Consider the following 20,209-nt stretch of genomic DNA (forward strand, 5'->3'; position numbering starts at 1 on the left):
TTGGACCTTAAAAGATTATCACATTCACAAGGATCTTCTCCTAAATAAAGGTAGCATGACACTATATTTTGCAACACCTGGCTCCAGAAAGTAATGCTGTTAGAAAACATTAATGCTGTTAGACTTGTTTAACGAGCAATTTCTTTTCCAGGATTCCTTTTTCAATTGAAAGTCGTCATTAATACCTGTCAGATCCATATAAATGTGTTCACCTTTCAAATCATGTGACCTGGTTGCATTATAGCTTATGTGCGTTCTGAATTTGTGTCTCTGAGGGTGGTAAATTAAGTGACAAAATATACCTTTTCTCCTACACAATGATAACATCTAGCTCCCATGCTGGCTTTTTCCTCCATACATGCTCAGCTACTTTACCACTATTCTCATTCATGTTTTATAAGAAAGCTGTAACAGAGAGGTGAACTCACATGTGCAGATTCTCCCAGCAAGGTACTAAACGCCAAGTTTTTGTGTTCTCTGGGACCCTGGAGATAAGGATGGCACTGTAGTACCACACTGCTGATGACACCATGACAGTTGTACAGTCTGGCACTCTGGGGTTGACCAATGCCTCCAGGCACATTGGACAAATTTATGATCAGCAGTGGGCAAAGTGGCAGCTTTGATTTAAAATCATGTGCCTATTTGAAAGGACGAAGGAGCTGTTCCCATCTTTTTTATCAGCCATCCATTGACATTTAGAGGACAGTTGCCTGGCTGGGAACTTCACCCACTGTGGCTTGCTGCATCTAGGTAACAATGATATTTTTTATAGAATTGTCAGACACATAGATCTATCTATCCTCATCACGCCACATCAGCATATGCTCTGCATAGGCATCTTGAACTGCTTCACCTGCTGGAGCTCAGATTGAAGATTTGTGCTTTCCACCTGGTGCAAAGAGGCCAAGGAGGTCCTCCCACAGATAGGCATGTTTCAGCGTAAACACTGCTGGAACATGAAACATGCACATGCCTGGTCTATCTCCTAATTATCTTATCTATAGAATCAGGGTACATGTTTATCCATCATGTTGCAATCCAGTTAGGGCCTCGGCAAATACCAAAGTTAATAGCAATTAATTCAAGGCTCTGGCCTGGTTCAAGGACAGAGACCTGCCAAGTCTCACAAGGTGAGCGTGAAATTCATGATCCTGTTTTATCAGCCCCTCTTGCAGCCTTTGCTGTGGCTTCTCTGCTTTTTGCCCAGGGGCCACCTCGTGATGTGCTGGTGACGACCAACCTGCTGACCCACCACGTGTGGCCTTTGTGCTCTGAAGCTGTGCAGGGCAGTTGCAGACCCACATTGGGGACAGGATAATGAGAAACCTCCCTCGGGTCCAAAGTGACCAACTGTGGAGGGACTCAGCTTCTGCCCTGTCACATGGCCAGGAACATGACTTTGGTGACTTGGCCTATGCTGAACAGAGATCAGGAGATATGGTTACTGAAGGATGTCACCTCTAGGGCCATTATGCCTGTGGCTCTTGCCTGCACACTGATTCCCATTTGTCCCTGTGCCTTTGCCTTGGGAAAGTTAATATCACATCCAGTGGGGAGGGAGGGGGGAGAGTAGCGTGTAGCCAAGCAAGGACCATGATTTAAATGACTGAATATTAATATTAAATTTATTAAAGGAGGCCCGTTGAATTAGACTCATATGCAAAATAGATTAAAATACCTTGACAAGATCAGCTGTTTCAATTTTCCTTCTCTAGAAAATGACATACAGCATTTTCCTTTGTAAGCTATCGCTGGTTCCCAAAGACAAATTTAATTCATAATAGTCTTCGCACACACAGAAATCACCTCCTGCACACCTTAAGAGATTCTTCACAGATCCACACAACTTACCTTTTTACAAACAGCTTGAGGTAATTTCTTTTCCCTTTGCTGTCACTGAACCATCTATAAACTGAGGATTTATAGACAATCTGTGTTTTAAAATGCCAAGTTATTAAACAAGCTGGCTCTGTATTGCCATAGAGATCCACTTGTTGCAGCGTCCTGTATATACAGTCAAATGTTATTTCTCCCTGGGAGTCCAGTAGGACTCTGCTGGTCTTGGTCCCAGCCGTTTAGCCTCTGGAAGAGGTTGGAAGTGTTATTTCATAAAAGAGCAGCTAAATTTTATTCTGATATTCTTACTTTTTTGAAAATATCAGCAAATTTTTTACAACTGATTCAGATCTCTTGAAGTTTTTAGTTAAATTAAATCAATAAATATTTTTAAGTTTGGGCTTTTCCCACCCACTTTTCCTTTTCATCTATTTTGGTTGGGAAAAGAGATGAAAAAAATCTCATAAAAGTCAGCTGCTGATTTTTATTTTCATTTGGAGTGAAACTATTTTTCTCACTTGAGCACACACACACATCCATAAAAATAATTTTTCTTGCGCAAACTGCAGAAAGTCTTGTCACTCATCAAGCACTCACAGCACTGACCTCTACAGTTTTAGATGATTTGAGTTCTGTCTCACACAAACTAGGAAGCAACCTTTCAATTAGCTTCTTTTTTTGTATAATAATGTGGCACTTGGCATCAAATAAGGCATTTTAAATAAAGCCAGCTGGTGGCAATTGTTTTCAGGGAGGAAGCCTGGACTTGTGATTTTCCTCACTTTCTGCATTACAGATTTGGTATCTTTAAACTGTAATACTTATCAGTTTTCCCCATCCTTTCCTCTATGCTGTGTTGGTCAGCTGGCTGGTGGACAGCTAGAAGGATCTGAGGCTCAGTAAATAATACAGAAACCAGCCTGTTGATTTGAGATCTTCAGAGACAAAGGTATTATAGCAACTACACAAGCTGCTGGGGAAAAAAAGAAAACAAACCAAAACATGTTATTTCTGTTGCAAAGATATTCTGAAGTTTTCCAGCTTGTAAGGAAGTTTGAGAAAGGAGTCTCTGTGTCTTGGAAGATTCATCTGTGGGAAGGTGTATTGAGGAGGGCCCTCTAGGACATGCCCTCTTAACCTCTGCTGCCTGGGCAGGTTTTGGTGGAAGACGTATCTACCTGTGAACCACAAGGATGTGTCATTCAGCCTTATGTGTGTTTTTATCCACTCAGCTAGTGAGAGATTTGGAGTCATAGAGCAAGAGAATCCAATCCCTTTTCTTGGTTACACACAGGTGTTGTAATTTCCTAATTTCCATCAAATATAACAAGGGAAGTGGAGCATCTGTCTCCAAAAAGGAACACACATCATCTGAGAAAATAAGTTGCAGCATGGGAAATCTGTTACAGATTAACTTAATTTTCTCTACTGGATGATTAAGTTGTGGAATTTTTTGGGTTTTACTATTTAAGGCATCATGCCACCAACATTAGAAAATGGCTTAAGCAACTGTGCCCTTGAAGTCAAACCATGGCATAGAGAGCCAATACATTTACTTGCCACAAATATTGTCACATGAAGACACACATTTGCTGTTGGTCCCCAACAGCAAATGTGCTTTACCAAAGGTAAAGTACAGTCTTTGCAGAAAGTTCCTTCAACTTTGAAATTCATTCCTTTTCACAGCCAGTGGCATGCCAGTTTTGCCCATCAAAAAGCATGATGCAAGATGCCTCTGTTTGCCATGGCTCCCTCTTCACCTGGGCAGGTAGCCAGGATCTCTCTTGTGGGTGGAGGTGAAAAAGGGAAAGACGAGTTCTGATATGTCAAGAACTGCTGTTTGAAAGTTGTTTGTTTTTAATTTTGTGAAGCATATTTCTATAGCAAAATGGTGGGCATAGTAGACATATTTTTTTCTGTCTGTTTTTAAATAAATGAGCACTTGGTTATGGACAGGAGGGTAGCTGAGAGGAAAAGACGGGGTAGTTTATTTTTGAGAAGTGTTAGAGATGCTACTGGACTTTCTGGTCTTTTCAAAGGGGAAAAATTTGTGGGCTGTTTAGCATTTAGATGCGGATAGAGATTCAGTTATATACATTTGTATCCAGCATTCTTTTAATGTCAGCCTAGCATACAAAATTTACACACCTATACAAGGGCCCTCCTCTAGAAGAGGAAAAAAGAGAAATGGATTTTTTAAAAAAGAAATAATTTATGTCTATATGTGCCACAGGTGGCCAGAGTCTCTGTGCTTCTTGTGGAGTGATCCAGACTGTAAAAAGTGAGTCTGGTGTTGATCTCCAGTATATCCACATCCACCTGTTGGTGGATGGACCTACTCAGATATACACTGTCATATATGAGATAACATACACATGGTGCAGTGGCCTTGGTACAGCGAATAGCAACTGTGCATAAAATTATCATTGCATTTGGATAGGTTTGCTTCCCACAGTGTAAGTGGCTGCCCAGTGTGGAAGTGACAGTACATGATGAGCTGGTGTTCATGTCTCTTCAGCTCAGCAAGCTTTGGTAATGAGACCTTCTCCCGGCAGACTGGGATGCCGAAGTACCTCTGGTGTCCCTGGAAAGGGCAGGGGGATATAACAGAGGTCTATACTAACCATTAATGCTGTTGACAGAGTAATAAAGCTATTCTTCACTACCTTTTCCATTACAAGAGCCAGGGGCGATCAGATGATGCTTTTAGAAGCCAGGCTGGAAACAAACAAATGGCGGTCATGCAGGTGTTGGTAAACCTGTGGCACTCCTTACTAAAGCATGTGGTGCATGCAAAAGCCTTACAGGAGCTCAGGAAGCAATTAGCCAACTACTTGGAAGAAAAATCTATTGAGCGTTACTGACAAATGACATGAGGTTCAGAAGATGCTCTGAGCTAAAAATAGTCACAGCCTGGGAAGTAATTTGGGGGAAACATCACCTGTGCTTCACCTGTTATTACTCTTCCCTAGGTGTCTGCTCAGGTACCCTGTTGGAAATAAGGTGCTGCACTAGATGCATCCTTGGCATGTTTTGATGCTCCTCTTGAGGAAGACTTGGAGTGCCACACCACCTGCAGGTGTGGTGTCTGTGACCACATGGAAATTGGCTGCTTGGGAACTTTTGCTTTCTGAGACTTTCCCAGGCCTAGAAGGCAAATGTAACAAACCAGTCCCCATTTCCATTGCTTTCTAATGCCAGGCCCACAGCACTACACAGACACTCTCTAAACAAAGAGATTCTTGATCAGTGAGAACTTATGGTACTAGTGACCCCAGATCTGATCTTTTATTTTTTTGTCAGCTATTTGGATCAGTCCCATTTCTGGAGGGGAATTCAGGGTGGGGAACACAGAATAGTTCCCTTTCCCAAGGACACCTCAACTGCTACAAGATGAGACACTGCTCATAAGATACAATGGAGCTCGAAAGAGTCCTCCCACTTTGAACCTAAGAAATCAAATAGCATTGCTGGCACTCAGGGGTTGTCTATACATAACAATTGTAGGACACTAATTACCCTGCTGCTGGGACAGTTATTTGACCCTCTAATATGGATTTACAAACACCTGTATAACAGAACTAATGCCAATATAGCTGTTACCAGGCAAAAATAGACCATGCAGTATGGATACACTTATACTGGAACATTGCTGTCCACACAAAAGGTTGTACCATAATGTTACAGCATCAACAGAAAAAAAAAAAACAAACAACCAAAAACAACCACCACAAAAGCACTTCCAGCATGAATTGCTCTACTAATAGAAAAATCTACATATAGGCTTAAATTACTTACTGGGGCAGCTAAATTCTTACCTGACTGAAAAGGCCATTTCTGACATCTTACTGAACCAGGTTCTTTAGAGGGTCACTGAGACGTGACCCTTTATGCTTCTACTTGACTCCCATCTGTATGCTGATGTCACAAACCCAATAGTGTCTTCAAAGAGATTTTGGAGAGCAGGTGAGGAGTTTGTGTGAAGTCCCAGTGAGCGCTACACAGTCTAAGCCCTCCTTGTAGCCTTACCCACAACACCTGTAGGAAAGGGCGTGCCAAGCTGTCACCTGTCAGGAGAGTCTGTAACAAGGAAATGATAAAGAACAATGGACACTTTCACTGCTCCTTCAAACAGGACATGGCCAGAGTTATCCTCCATCACTCCTAAAGAACTATAAAGCTGGTACAACTCTGCAGGAAAGCACTTTGTCACTTACACTCCTCACACCTCCTTGTCCTATAACAGTTGAAAAAATGCATGGTTTGCTTGCCACAAAAAAACCCACATTATGCTGGAATGTGCTCTTTGAATTTTGTAGCCACCTTTTTACTTATGAGACTGTTTTTCTCTCTATGCCTGTTTTCATTGCATACCTTCTTGCATAAAATATGAAAAGTTGGGATTTTTTCAGCAAAATAAGTTCAGTCTGCTGACGAGTAGAAGTGTGTGAAATAGCTCTCATATTCCAAGTACTTTGGGCTTTGGTCACAAATTTATTTTCACTCTTCCAGTCCTTCGCACCCCATAACTTCTTGCTGCTCCTTGGGAAGTGAGCTCAGTGGTCTCAGTGCAACTTCTGATGGGCAGAAGGTGCCCCCCTGACAAATACCTCTGCAGGAGTCTCAATGTTGGTAGTGTCAGTACAGATGGCGCGGAGGGACTGCTACCCGACTTGGCATTTTTATATCCTCATGCCCATGCAATCAAAACCATTCATGAATTCATCACAGCATCATCCATGTGCAAGACCTAAGGTGTACAACCTCTGTTTTACAGCTGTGCAGCTGAGGTGCTGATACATAAAATGTCTTGCTCAGGGTACCTTGGGAAGTGCCATTCTAACACTTTAATCTCAAAATGACCCAAGAACATCTCATCCCACAAAAGACATCTTCAAATTAGGAATCAGCCACCATTCTAATACAGACAATGCATCCTTAGAAGGAGTCATGAGGAGATGAACACACTGGCCACATGTGCTAGACCAGTGGAGGACCAACATGTTTGGAAATGTCGACCTTTGCATCCTTCACCCAGATTAATTCTCCTTCCAAAAGCAAGCAGCCAAAATAGGTGTTGTGTAGAGCTGCAACAGAAGGCGTGAATCACCATCTCTCTCTACTGGATACACTGAAAGGCAGCCTTTATCTCACAGACAAGATGTACGAGGCAGATGATTGAGTTCGGGGCACTCCTGCAGATGGAGGACTGTGATGTTGATGGTGGCCAGAGGGTGGTAGCACTGCACAGCTGAAGTGCCACGGCCCTCTGCACCAGGAGGGAGAGGTGGGGTGAGGGAGACTCTGATGCTTCTGAGTAGCTGAGGAGAAGAAGGGGTGATGAAGTTGGAAGAACTGGTGGAAACTTTAATACCAAAAGAGTGTTACTAAAAATAGGTCTTATCTTTTATACTGCTCTTTCCCGATTCCTTCAGGAGATGTGTTACACTGGTTTTCTCCTCTCAGTTTATACCAGAGGATGCTTCTCTGTCCTCCTCAAACTAAGGTAAAAATAGCTGCAGCTTCTTCATTTCTTGTGAGGAAAAGGAGGAAGAAGAGGTGAAGGAAGGTGGTTTTTGAAAAGAACTTTTACAAAAGTGTCTCACTTTCTCAGGCCCTAAAAACACTGTGCTACCTCAGACAATGCAATCCACCAGTAACACTGGTGGTTATTTTCCGGGCTTCTACCTTTTCAGATGATAATCCTTCTACTGTGGCAGCCACAGGCTGCCAGACATATAGTTTCTGCCCTGTAGCACCTAACAACCAGAAAAAAATGACCCCACCAAGATGGTAGTTGCATGCAGCTTCCAGATAGTTGTAGATCCCTTCCAACTGAAATTATTCTATTCTATTCTATTCTATTCTATTCTATTCTATTCTATTCTATTCTATTCTATTCTATTCTATTCTATTCTATTCTATTCTATTCTATTCTATTCTATTCTATTCTCAAAGCACTTTGAGAACCTAAGATTACACGGTGTTGTGAAAGTCTTCTGGAGTAGAGGTGTGTCTCCATTTTGTAGTTGGAGGGAAAATTGTTACCTTATTTTTGCTAAAAGGAGAAAAACTGAGGAAGTAACCTGTCTAAGGGCACAGACCGCACCAATGCCATCGTCAGGGCTGTTGTGTGGACATCTGTTTGTACATGTGTTCATATAGTAGTGTGCCTGCCTGTTAGTATTCCTTAGCTTGTAGTTTAAAGCACAGAGAATCCACAGCTCACAACCTCCACCTGTCACTTTAATTGGCATTCGCATTCCAGAGCTATAAAAAATAGATTTGGGTGGCTGACATCAGTGGTCTCTTCTCTTTTTCTCTCCTATGTCACTGAGAATTGTGTGTCCCTGCCTGTCCTACTCCTACTTCAAGTTGTATTTATCATAATAGTTTAAACCAGAATAATGTGTTGCCCTTGCTGTGTGACCACAGGCAAGCAGCTTCGCTGCTCCAAGCCTCAGTTCTCCCATAGGTGAAATGAAGGTAATGATGCTTTCCCGGCTCTGTGGAGGGCTACGAGACCTCCAGCTGCTGTGCAAGAGACAATAGCATGGTTATAATTGTCCAGGTACTGTAAGGCCCAACACTCAGTGGCATTTCTTTTTCTGCCTCCTAACGCAACAGCTTTCAACTGCTGCTGTGCATGCTCTCACTGGGGTTTTTTCTCCTTCTTCATCTCATTCCCACCACTCTTTGCTTTCTTGCTGCCTCCCCTCCTCTCCCCTAGGCCTCTCTCAGCAAAATCTACCTTCTCCATTGACCCATTTTCCTCCCGTCATTGGGTTCTGGTTTGTCGGCTCTCTTCCCTTCGCAGCCACTCATACCAATAGTTGCTGCACCACCATCCCTTTCCCTGCTCCCCTCCTCCAAAATTCTCCCTCAGCCCTGACACTTTCTCTAGAAACAGCCGCAGGCTATTTCTAACCTTCCTCCTCTCATCAAAGCGCTTGAGAAATCAGCTCGCTTTCATCTCTCAGCAGGGAGGCTGCTGCCGCTGCCGCAGTCCGTCAGCCGGGCTGGGAACCTGGGAACCGGGAGCTCCTGGTTGGTGATGGCGGCACCGCCACTGACTCACCACCTGGCCTTCAGCAAGCTGCTCTCCTCTCCTAGCTTTAAAATAGGAGTGATAAGTATGCACTTACCTCACATGGGTGTTGTAAAAATTTAATTACCGCTTGTAAGATGCCATCTAAGAGTGAAATGTGTCTTTATCTCTCGCGGTGGTAGCTGTGACCACTGCAATCTGCAGTTAGTTCAGGCCCTGGCATATAAAACTGTCCTCCCCGGGCAGCCAAAGCTGAAGCCTTCCTTCCTGGTCACAAAGGTCCCTGAGCCATAGTCCTCTGACACATAGGGGTTCACCTGGCCATGGGCCATTCCCCCTGGATGACAGGCAGGGAGGCTGAATTCACCTCTGGTCAAGGTCACCTATCCAGCCACTCCTCTGATCACTTTTTCCTTCCCTCTCCCCCTGAAACTGCTGGTGAGGCCTCTCCTGAACTGAAATCCTGGCTCTCCTCTCCTCTCGTCTCCTCTCGACTGCCTTTTCCATCCTCACCCATTCCTCTGCTATGGCTGACGGGATCTGTCCAAGCCACTCGCCCTGCTCTTGAGACTCCTTCTTCCTGGCTGCCCTCTCAGCCTGTCTCGACTGGTACAGCCCAAGACTTGGCCTCCGCTTTCTTCAGGCAGTGGCTGCAAAGACGGGTCTGTCTAGTGAGACGCTGTCTGCCCACGAGGGTGGGAAGGAGCGGTAGACTACATGCAGCACAGGCAGCAGCGGCGATGCTGCCATCCCACCAGAGTCCAAGTGACAAACCAGAGGTAGTGAGGACAGCACAAGGCAGTGAGCAACACATCCAGAGCCCAGTGCCTCTGTCCTTTCATACATGCACATGGGGTCTCCACAGTCTAGTTCTCCAGCACAGCCAATGCCCAACATTAACTAGGAGCAGAAGCATCCTCAGATACTGCCCCTGCTCATTGCACACAAAACCCACTGGGACTGATGTTGCCAAGAACAGTTTTTAAGCTGAAATCAAGAGAAAAGGGCTGGGGAGCCCCATAGCCACCAGAGACCCGTGCAGAGTTGGGCCCAATAAGGCCAGGCCTTGGCACCCAAGTCCACCCACCTCTGTGCCTCTTCTCAGCCATCTCCCAAGCTAATATTGGGTCAGCTCAAATTTCTGGTCTTAGTTACACCACGCCCTACACACACCAAAAAAATCGTTAGTGACTTGGGCTGATTACCACCTCTTCCCTCTAAGAGGAGGATTTGTTTGCTCTGATGGAGATTGCAGAACATGCAACACCTGAAGAAGCTGCAGTTAAACCCTTCTGGATGCAGACCTGCTTTTGGAAATGGAAGACAACAACAGAAATAAAGGCCATTTTAGATCAGGGCAATCTGAATGACCTTTAATTCAAGAGGAATAGAAAAGTTGTTTATTTTTTGTATTCTTGCCCCAAACCTTTGTCTTTGGGGTGCATTTGGCAGTTTCTGAGCTAAAGTTACCAAAGGGCGTGAAGATGGAGTAAGAACTGTGAGTGGAAACTGCTGCTCAGCCACAGAGAGGCTACTGCCTATCCATAATGCATGTACTCTAAACTGTATCCATAAATGTCAGGCATGATTTAATAGGCTATAAAATCCTACCTCATGATGCCACTGGAACTATTGAAAATAAAAGCAGATAAATCACAATTCTGTGCAACAAGCTGTACTCATGCTGCTTTTTTTTCATTTGCCAGGGTTTCATTCTGCTGTTTGCTGAGCACATGCTACTCTCACTCAGCCTTGAGCTGAGTTTCCATTTCCTTTTCCATTTCCAAGCTTGAGTTTGCACATCAGCCCACTGGCTTTCCAGATGTGTGGTCATGCCACTGTAAGCTCCCGCCCCGGAGGGTGCAGACCTGGGCAGAAAGGTGCTGAGCTTCCACAGGCTTGGAGCAGCAGTACCCATTTTTTTTTCCCCCAGCAATACCGGGCAATCATTGTAAGCAGTTTGACTGCTGTTGCTCATATAATGTTATTTCTCACATTAAATTATGAGCATTAAATCTACTAGACAATGTTTATTTGGCAGGAAAACAATTTGTGTCACTCTTTTACTGCCAGCAAGATATGGAGTTACAATGACATGGATGACAGAGTGTGCACCACAACTCCGAATGGGCACGACAGCTGTAATCCTGTCACCCCATGGAGAAAATTATGCTGAAAAAGGAGGGAGGGGGTGGTAAGCCTCTAAAAATATTACTAATAGAGAGAATTGAGTTTTGAGAAAAGTTTGCTTCACCTCTGCAGCTGATGTGAGCAAAATGGAGAAGTAAAAACCAGCCATAGTACCTGCAAAAGGTAAATCAATTTGAACTTACCTGACACAGAATTTGACCTCTGTCCCTTCAGCTTCTATTTTTTGTTTTTCTTTTGCAGTAACAGAATATAGCTTGATGGTTTTTCTACTTTTACCTTGAGTTTCATTGTATATCTTATTATTCCTTAATTGTTCTTGTCAGAATCATGTAATTACACATGAAAGAAGAAGGCAGGTAGAAAGGTGAGAAGGGAGGGAGAAAAATAACAAAGAAAAGAAAGACAAAAAGAAGGAGGGAAAGAGACGGAATAAATTTTTTAGCATGCAAAATTTGGAGAAAAAGTTCAAAAACCTGTACTTTACAAGACAAAATCAGATAAGATAAGAAAATGCAGGCACATACAATTTAAAGAATTTCCCAAAGTAATTTTTCCCCTCAAAAGCTTGTGATTTTGAGGTGAGAGGCAGCTAACTCATTATTTTGAATTCACGAGGTTGTCAGTATTGACATACACTTCACTGTTCCGGACTATGCAAAAGCAAAACATGAAGGTATAACTTATGCCTGAAATTGGCAGCTGGGGATCTAGCACTTTGCAGAATCGTCTTCCAAAAATCCTATTTTGGTAACTTTTTTTGCTTTCCCTCATTTACTGGTGGTTTTGTGCACCCTGAAGAGTCCTGCCTGCTCAAGAAATGAGCCCACGTGCAGGGCAATCTCCCTGTGGCATCAAGGACCTCGCTCCCAGCTCTGGCTAAGCACATGCTTGACTTGCATAGCCCTGCCCCTGTCACTGCACGTCTTTGGGTGATGCCGGGAAGTTCCTCACATATCTGCAGAGATTTAAATTCCATCTGAACAACCACCCCTGCTAAAATAGGTCAAGCGGGGAGGTTTTGCCTAGTGCAGGCCAGCCTCTTACCCCAGCTCCTCTGCAGCTTCCTGCTAATGATCTTCCCCCAGCAGATTTCCCTCTGTTCCTCTAAGCCCTCCCAGGCTCAGGAGCTGCTCTCCCTACTCCAAACAGCCTCTGATACAGCCCGCCTGGCCTTGCCCATCTCCAGCCACAGGCTGAGGTCCCCTACTTTTAGTCTTTGGCTCTTGCATGCCTGGCGGCCCTTCCACACATTTTGTTTGGGCAAGATTTTGTAGGGTCAGGGCAAGGAACAGTGCCTGGCCAAGCCTCTCATCTCTTTGGTAGTGAGCAAGAGGGCTACTAGCATGAGCTGACTGGAAAAGCTGCATCTGTGGCTTTGAGGGACCACAGATTCCAGTTTAAGATATCCCTGCCAGTCTCTACCTACTTGCACCACAGTGAGGGGAACTGAGCTGGCCTTAAACGCAAGGACGCACACACACAGACTCACGATGATATATATCTTGTGCCTTTTCACAGTGCTAAAGGCAGCTGCTGGCATGGCAGCAGTGACCTGTACAGCACACCAGTATGCAGTGGGGCACTTGTACAGGGTTCTAGCCCTGGAAACTTCACTTAGTGGCACTGTGGTAACTGACTGTTGTAGGTTTCTGAAATAGCAAAGCTATGCGATTGCCTTTGTAAATTGTATAAGTATCTTTATATCAAAATGCCTGCAGCTTTAGGGAATGCACCAATGTTGCTATTTTGATTTAAAAAACCAAACAAACGAACAAACCTTTTACCAAAATCATTATACTGGTACCAATCCTATTCATAGAGCCAGCCCTGAGCATTTAGAAGACCACTGAATCTCAAAGATTACGCTTTTAGGTGAAAAAACAAGAATGCAAATAATATGGATATAGCATTTCTCACTCTAACACCTCAGACTGAATTTCATACATATTCCTAAAAAGCCAAGGATTTGGGACTTCTACCACAAGAAACATTAACCTGTCTGAATCTTGGAAACAGGACTTGCCTGAGTATATGAAGTGAAAGCTAATCTTACTGCTAATGATGAGAAGCAGCATGACTGATGCACAGTAGGGCCATAAAATGCAATTCTGTTTCAGAAATTATCTTACCCAATTTGGTAACGGAAAAAGAATTGTAGTGCTAAATGTGCAATGGGGATCACAGCACCTCCACGCACCAACCCTCATGGATTTCCTGGTGTGTCCTCAGGACCAAAAACTCTGTTGCATGCTAACATCAACATATTCTTGCATGTTCTTGTAATTTACTGCTGTCTCCTACTGTGTTTTGTTCCTAAGAGCTTGATCTTGTCCCTCAGTCTGGAAGAATCATCTCTGTTGAGGCTCAGCAATGTCAGCAGACCCATCAAGTCACATCAAGTGACTATTTGTATCCACTCAAACATTGGAAGACAAAAATAAAACTAGTCATATAAACGAAGCAAAGAAGTGAGCACTAAAAAAGTGAGTCATTAAGTTGTGCTGGGGAAAGATAAAGGGAAGGAAAACATAACAGCAGAGAAACAGTAGAATGAGTTAATGATAGTTGGGCACTGGGAACTAATGAGTGCCTTTAACATAACGAGGAAAGAAAAAATACTACCATGAACAAAGTTTCCTTAACAAAAGCGAGGTGAAGTCAATGATTATTGCAAACGTCTGAGGTACTGCTCTACGCTGCTGAAACCAGGAAACCAGTGCACAAAGAAGAAATGAAAACCTGGACTTTTCAGCTGGATGTAGGTTCCCAAATGTCTAACTCATCTGAGAAAAAGCCTCCAACACCTTTTAGGGATGTATGAAAAAAACCTAGCCTAGCTGTTGAGAAAGCACAGGTAGGGAGACATTGGGAGTCTCACAGCTGTAAAAGAGGCCCAGGTGACAGAAGATCAGTGGAAGCTGGTGTGCAGATGAACTGCTGTGGACAGAAAATGAAACGTCTCAGTGAAAGGTTGGTTTGCCTCACTTTCTTCAGGGGCTTGCTCTGTTTTCAGGGACAAACTCCAGACCAGAAACTACAAGCATCCAAAGCCAGGCCACTATGAGGAGAAAGAACATACTTCTGTCTACGGGTTTTCTTATCCTGCTGCTGTCCCCCAGCATGACACCCATCTCCCTTTCCTGGGAGAGCCTTAAGCAAGGCAGGAACTTGACCTCAATTAACAGGCCAGAGTACGGTTACCTTTTGCCTGAATTAGTGTTGCCGTCATCTATCTGAGCAAAAAATTAGGGGATTTCTGGCTAGGGTGTGGATGAAAGGTGGCTGTTGGGATTGTAAATCCTGCTTTTAACTAAAGGGTCCTCCCTGGAGATAAGCTAAGCAGTAGCCTCTAGGTGAGAGGGAAGGAAACTAACTGGGAGCCTGTTCAAGGTTTAATACGAGCTAATGGACTTCCTTTCCGCTCTGTGTAATTTCTACGCAGAGCAGATCTAAAGGGGAGCTGACAGCTGGAGAAGCTTTCTCCTCACATTTCCAGAGCAACTGTCCTGCAACCACAGACCCTCCTGCTCACCAGGAGATTTGGTAGTGTTTTTCTTCTCCTGCACAAAGCAGCAGCCAGGACCATACAGTCTGAGGTCTCAAGAGAAACCGTGAGAGAGGAACTGTGAGAAATCAGGTCAGAGAAACAAGGGCAGCACCAAGAAGAGAAGTTAACACATTACAAGGAGCTTGACGCTCCTTGTTCAAAGGATTCAAAGATGTTCTCCAGTCACTGTGGCTAGCGAGCATATGGCTAGCATGGTTGAGGCACATCTGCTTCTGCTGGCAAGGGCAGACTGCAGGGTGGTGTGGCGCGTGTTTTGCCCATCCACATTTCCTTCCCCAGCTTTCTTACAGCAGCTTCAACAGGATTGACTTCTGGCTGGAAAGGCACTGCGCTCACGCCTGAGTCCTTCTCTACACATTCACTGTTTCTCTCCCTACCTTTTTTAGTTACCATCCATTGCACTCACATTTAGTGGAGTAGTGGAAAAAAAGAACAGAAGGAGCTCAAAGAGAACAGCTCTAAACCAGCTTGTGATCTTGGACAGATACTTGCAACTGTTCATACTCGTTGAGAGGCCTGCCAAGACAGAACAAGGCCTGTATTTGTAAGGACCATTAATCAAGGTGGGAGGAACAGTAGGTATCAGTAACCCCAGAAGGAACAGGTGTTGAAACTCCAGGTAGAAAAATGAGGCTTGGGACACATAGCATCACCACAATCTCCATGGAGAAAAACAGACTGCAGTTGCACTGCAGGAGGGAACATTGCGGAGTGACAGGACCAGATCTGATTCAGGGCGATGGCAGGTGACAAATTTTGTACAAGCTTCTGAGGCAACTTGGAGACAAACTAAACTGTGATGGGGTTTTGGCTGCAGTCAGAAAGAATCAGGCAGACACTCGTCCCTAAACGCGGGCACCTGTGGGCTGAGGAGATGGTGACCAATTGGATGGGAATCAGAGAAGACCAACGACAGTGATGAAGTGGCTGCAGGGACTAATTAACGAAAGGAGGTAAAAAGAATGAGTGGCCAGGCAATGACTAGGAAAAGAAGCACTACCTTGGTGCAAGGCACAAACACAGCCAGAGGGGAGAAAAATTGTTCAGGGGATTAAAATACATGGTTATAACCAGGAGTACTTTGGTGAAACTGGACAAATGAAAATATAGGCCAAATATCTTCCTGACTGTGGGACTTGCTGGACCGTGAAATAGTCTCCAAAAGAAAGAGGTGGAAGCCCTATTACCTGAGGCATTTAAAACGAAGGTGGACAGAGCAATCAAGCATGTGCTGTAAATCCTCTACCAGCAGGGGAGCAGAGTAGGCGACCTAACAGGTCTTTTCTATATCTAACTTCTACATTTAATATAAGGAAACACAAAAACCCCCAACTTGCCATGAGATACAGAATAACGACTTAGCACTCGGGGAAAGCCAGCGGTAATCACACAGGTAGAAAGGGCGAATGTCATAGTGATGAAGCAGAGAGACTAACAGGAGAGAGAGTGGCATTGTAAAAGCAACAGCGATGCAACGTCTCTACTCCAGCAGTTAGGCCATGCTGGGGGAAGACAGGTAAACATGAATCCTCTATTACTGAGTTGGCCCTATATTAAAGAAGGGTCATTGGTTGCTAGGCTGAAAAAAATAAAGCGGTAAGAGGTTGCAGGGAGTTGGTCCTGGTTTGCAAAACAGCCTGCAGTAGCCCAGCAAGGGACACCTATGGAGAGATCCCAGCAGTCTCTCCTCTTGGCCATGCAGGTGAAGCAGCCCTGCATTCGATGCAAGCATGCCACAGTTAAGCAGATGCCACATAACGCTAGCTGACACCGTGGCAGGATTCCCTCTCGTTTGTTCCCTCGGTAGCGCTGAATCCAATAGCAGCCGATTCTATCCCAACGCACAGCATCCTTACAGCAGGCTCCAGAGGTGTGGTTCTGCCTTGCAGTGACATGGGTGCAAGCACGACTGTGCTCTCAGGCATGTTCTGGACCTGCAGTAAAGCCGGATGAATCCAAAACCGAGCCAGGACACCGAAAACTATCTCAAAAATCACAAAGAGAGATTTAGAATGAGAGACGGCCAAGTTATTTTTTGCCTTTCCCCTTTTGCCCCCCTTTTCGCCCCGGTCAAGAGGGCTAGGGCTGTACTCGGCCCTGTGACTCCAGGAGCTGGAGGGTGAAGGGAAACAGCGTAACACCACCGCCGCTGGAAATAACGCACGCTGTAGCACGCATCCCACACGCTGCGGGTGACAACGCACCCCCCGAACCTCTCCGCCGAGCTACGCGCGACCCGACCCGAGGTCTAAACCCGGGCAGAGCCCCGGGGGCTTCCCTCGCCGGCTGGCGACAGTTTCCCGTTCTCCGGTGGCGCTGGGGGAGCCTGAACACGGCGCGGGGGTGACATGAACACGACGGGGACCTCCCGCTCCCCGCCTCGGCCCCTGTCGCTTTACAGCCACAGGCGGGGGAGGGGGTGAGGGGTGCGGCGGGCCGGGCCGCGCGGGGAGCTTGAGGGGGCGGGGGGGGGGGGGAGAGAAGGAAACACGGGCCGGCAGTGCCCCCCCCCCTCCGCCCCGGACTTCCCGTGCCCCGCGGTAACCCGAGCCTCATTTCCTGGTCGGGGCTCTTAAAGGGGCAGCCCCGGCGGTGGAACAAAGGCCATTGTGCTGCCCGCGGTACGGCACCCCCCGCCCCCGCACGGTGGCCCATCGCGCCGCCCGGCTCGGTGGTGAAGGCCGGTACCGGCGCGCGGCGTTTAAAGGGCCCGCCGCCCCGGCACTCCCCACGATGTCAAATGACACTAAATAACACAACACGCCCCGGCTGCGCCCTTCCAGCCCACCCCCCCCCCCGGCCTTGGACGGCCCGCATCGGCACCCGAGGGCGCCGGCGGCTCGCCGCACTCCCGCCCCGGCCGCGGGGCACTGCCGCCGCCCCGCCTTCGCCCCTCCCCACCGCCGCCGCCGGTGATGGTGGTGGCCGTTCATGCCAGCGGCTGTTCATGCCGGCGCGGCCCCTTTAAGGGGCGGTGCGGGGTGCCGGGAACCCACGTCAGTTTCGGCCCCGAAACTCCGGATCAATGAGCGGCGCGGGGCGGGGCGCAGCGCCAGGCCAGGCCCGGCCCGGCCCCCGCCGCCTTTCGGTTTCTCTCTTCCAGGAAGGAAAACCGGCGGGGAGCGGGGCCGTGCCGGCACCGCCCGCCCCTCCCCCTGCGTCCCGTCCCCCCCTCCTCGCCGCTTCCCTCGCAGCGCGCGCGCGCACGCATCGGCTCACACCCGGGGCTCACGGGGGCAGAGCGCGCGCACGCACACACACACGCACACACACACACGCACACACACACACACACGCAAACACACACACGGCGCCACAGGCGCGCGCGGAGCGGCGCAGCGGGGCGGGAGCGATCGCCCGCCTTCGGAGGAGCGGCGGCGGCGCTGAGGAGGGGACTCCGGCGGCGGGGCGCCTCCCCCGGGCAGCTCCGCCGCGCCGCGCCCGCCGCCGGGCGATGGTGGCGGCAGTAACTTCCCCTTGAGGGGCCGGGCCGGGGCCGGGCCGCCGGGAGAGGAGCGGAAAGTGGGGAAAGCCCGAGAACTTCCCGTCCGCCCGCGCCCGCCCCGCCGGGCTTCGCCGTTTCCCTCCTGAGAGATGTCTGAGGCTCCTGCTCAGTGTTGCATCAAGGTAAACCCCCGTCCCTCTGTCCGTCCCTGCGTCTGTCCGGCCCCTGTCAGCGCCGCACGCGCCCGCCGGCGCCTCAAGGCGGCGGGCGCTGGGTTTTGCTCAGGGTTATCTGGGCGAAAATAACTGTTTCTAACCCTTTATTTTGTTTGGTTTTGTTTTCCCCCTACGCGTGCGGGGTGGGGGCGGGGGTCCCTCAGGCTTGCGGGCCCCGCGGGAGGCGGACGCGGCTCCCGTCGGTCACCCTGGGCGCCCTGCGCTGGCCCGGGGGGACGGGCACTGTAGAGCTGCCGCCGAGATTTTGCGGCGTGGGTCGTGGCGGCGGGAGCCGGGCGCTTGAACCGGAGCCGCGGAGCCCAGCGTGGCCTCCCGCGGGGCGCGCCGCCCGCCGTCCCCCCCCCACAACTCCGCGGAAAGTTTCCTGCCGTTGGGGAGATACTGCTGTTGCTTCTTCTTCCACCAAAAAGTGGGTTGTGGGGCTTTATTTTTTGCTTTTAAATTGTGCGTGTTGTTTTTTTTTTTTTCCCTCCTGTAATATTTGTATTATTACTGCTTATTTTCAGTCGTTGCGCGTGCCGGCATCGCGTGCCCGGCAGCAGGTAGGGAGCAGGGCTGCGCAGTCCGGCCCCGCACTGCCAGGGCCTGGGGGATGCGTTTCGCCGGGGCTCGGCCCTGCTGAAGAAGGGGTTGCCCCGTGGAGTTTCTCGTTTTAAGTGGGGGCGGTATAAAGCTGAGACAATGGAAACAAATTTGAGTTTCCTTTTTTGTCCGGACCCTCCTTATCTAGCAGCCCGCTAGAAATAGTGCTTTCCTCTCTGCTTCCCTCACCCCTCGGTTTTGTTTCAATTATGCATTTTCTTCAGGAGTGGCTTTGCCTTGTTGCCAGCCTGGAATCTCCCTTCTGCTCGCGACTAACTCTTGTCCAAGACTGTTTTAAGCGGTTGTCTCTCCCTGCCTGCAAGGAAAAGGTGACTTCCAGACTCCCTCTGAGGAGAAGAGCCTGGAATAAACACTTATTCAGCTTAAAAGCATGACGCTTTTTTGTTTGCTTGTCCTGTGTGTGTGTGCGTACGTTTACAGTTGGGAGTCTTGCGTTCCATACGGTGTGACCGCAATTTGAAAACAACTGGGAGTATTTTTCTCTTGCTGAGTTAAATGTGTTCAGGCCTGTGTCCCGTGAAGTCTCGTGGCTTAGAGTCTAGTTTGAGTTTTCGTGACATAGACGGACAAATTGGATAATAGGGTATTGTATGTGCATTACAGTATGGCAAAATGCTAATGTAGGCAAAATGCATACAATTAACTAAGCAGATCCTTATATATAAAAACCTGAAATATAAATACCCTTTTTTCTAGTAAACCCTGTGGAAAGGTAGGATGTCTTCTCTGGACAGAAGAACACAAGTGAATGTCATGAAAAAAAGTAGTGTCATATAAGTTATGTTTCCTAGTTGCTTTGAAAATATGAGGCTTACCCCTGCTCTTACTGAATTCAGCAACAAAACTACTGCTAACTTCAGGAACAGTAAAACTGGTCCTTCCCTAACTTCACTAAGGTGCGTTATAGAGCCTTACTGTAAGAGATCAGGTACATAGCAGGAGAGAGCCAAGCAAACTTCTAGATGAGTCCTGAAATGATTAAATGTCAATTTTTTTGTTACACTTAGATATTGGGAAACTTTTTTTAAAGTGACTTCCTAAACGTCGTGGTCTGAGCTTCTATTTTTTAATGTGGGATTTGTTTACATGCTGACCCTTGCAGTTATCTTTGTCGGAAGGCAGAAACTACTGTTGTTGGCTTCTCTGGTGACTATTTGAATAGTTTCAAATATGGAAAGTACCTATTTTCAGATGGAAATGTGAATTTCTTCACCAGTCAAACCATTCTGAGTAACTTTCTCTTCAGTTTCTCTAACTATCATTGTTTTTCAGATTCTTGTTTCAAATAGGCAGAGTTAAAGGTGTTTGCGATCAGCAGC

General features: G+C 47.1%; 1 protein-coding gene across 3 annotated transcripts in view; it reads left to right on the forward strand.

The window, feature by feature from the left end:
- Positions 1-17,667: 17,667 nt before the first annotated feature.
- The window catches only part of ETV6 (ETS variant transcription factor 6), a 143,848-nt gene continuing 141,306 nt past the window's right edge, over positions 17,668-20,209 (forward strand). For all 3 annotated transcript variants that reach the window (XM_064461665.1, XM_064461672.1, XM_064461682.1), the window contains exon 1: positions 17,668-18,233. In XM_064461665.1, the coding sequence (XP_064317735.1) occupies positions 18,201-18,233 (33 nt within the window). In that variant the 5' untranslated portion in view covers positions 17,668-18,200. The remainder of the gene's footprint in view (positions 18,234-20,209) is intronic.

Source organism: Phalacrocorax carbo, chromosome 1, assembly GCF_963921805.1.
Source record: "Phalacrocorax carbo chromosome 1, bPhaCar2.1, whole genome shotgun sequence".
Taxonomy (NCBI): Eukaryota; Metazoa; Chordata; class Aves; order Suliformes; family Phalacrocoracidae; genus Phalacrocorax; species Phalacrocorax carbo.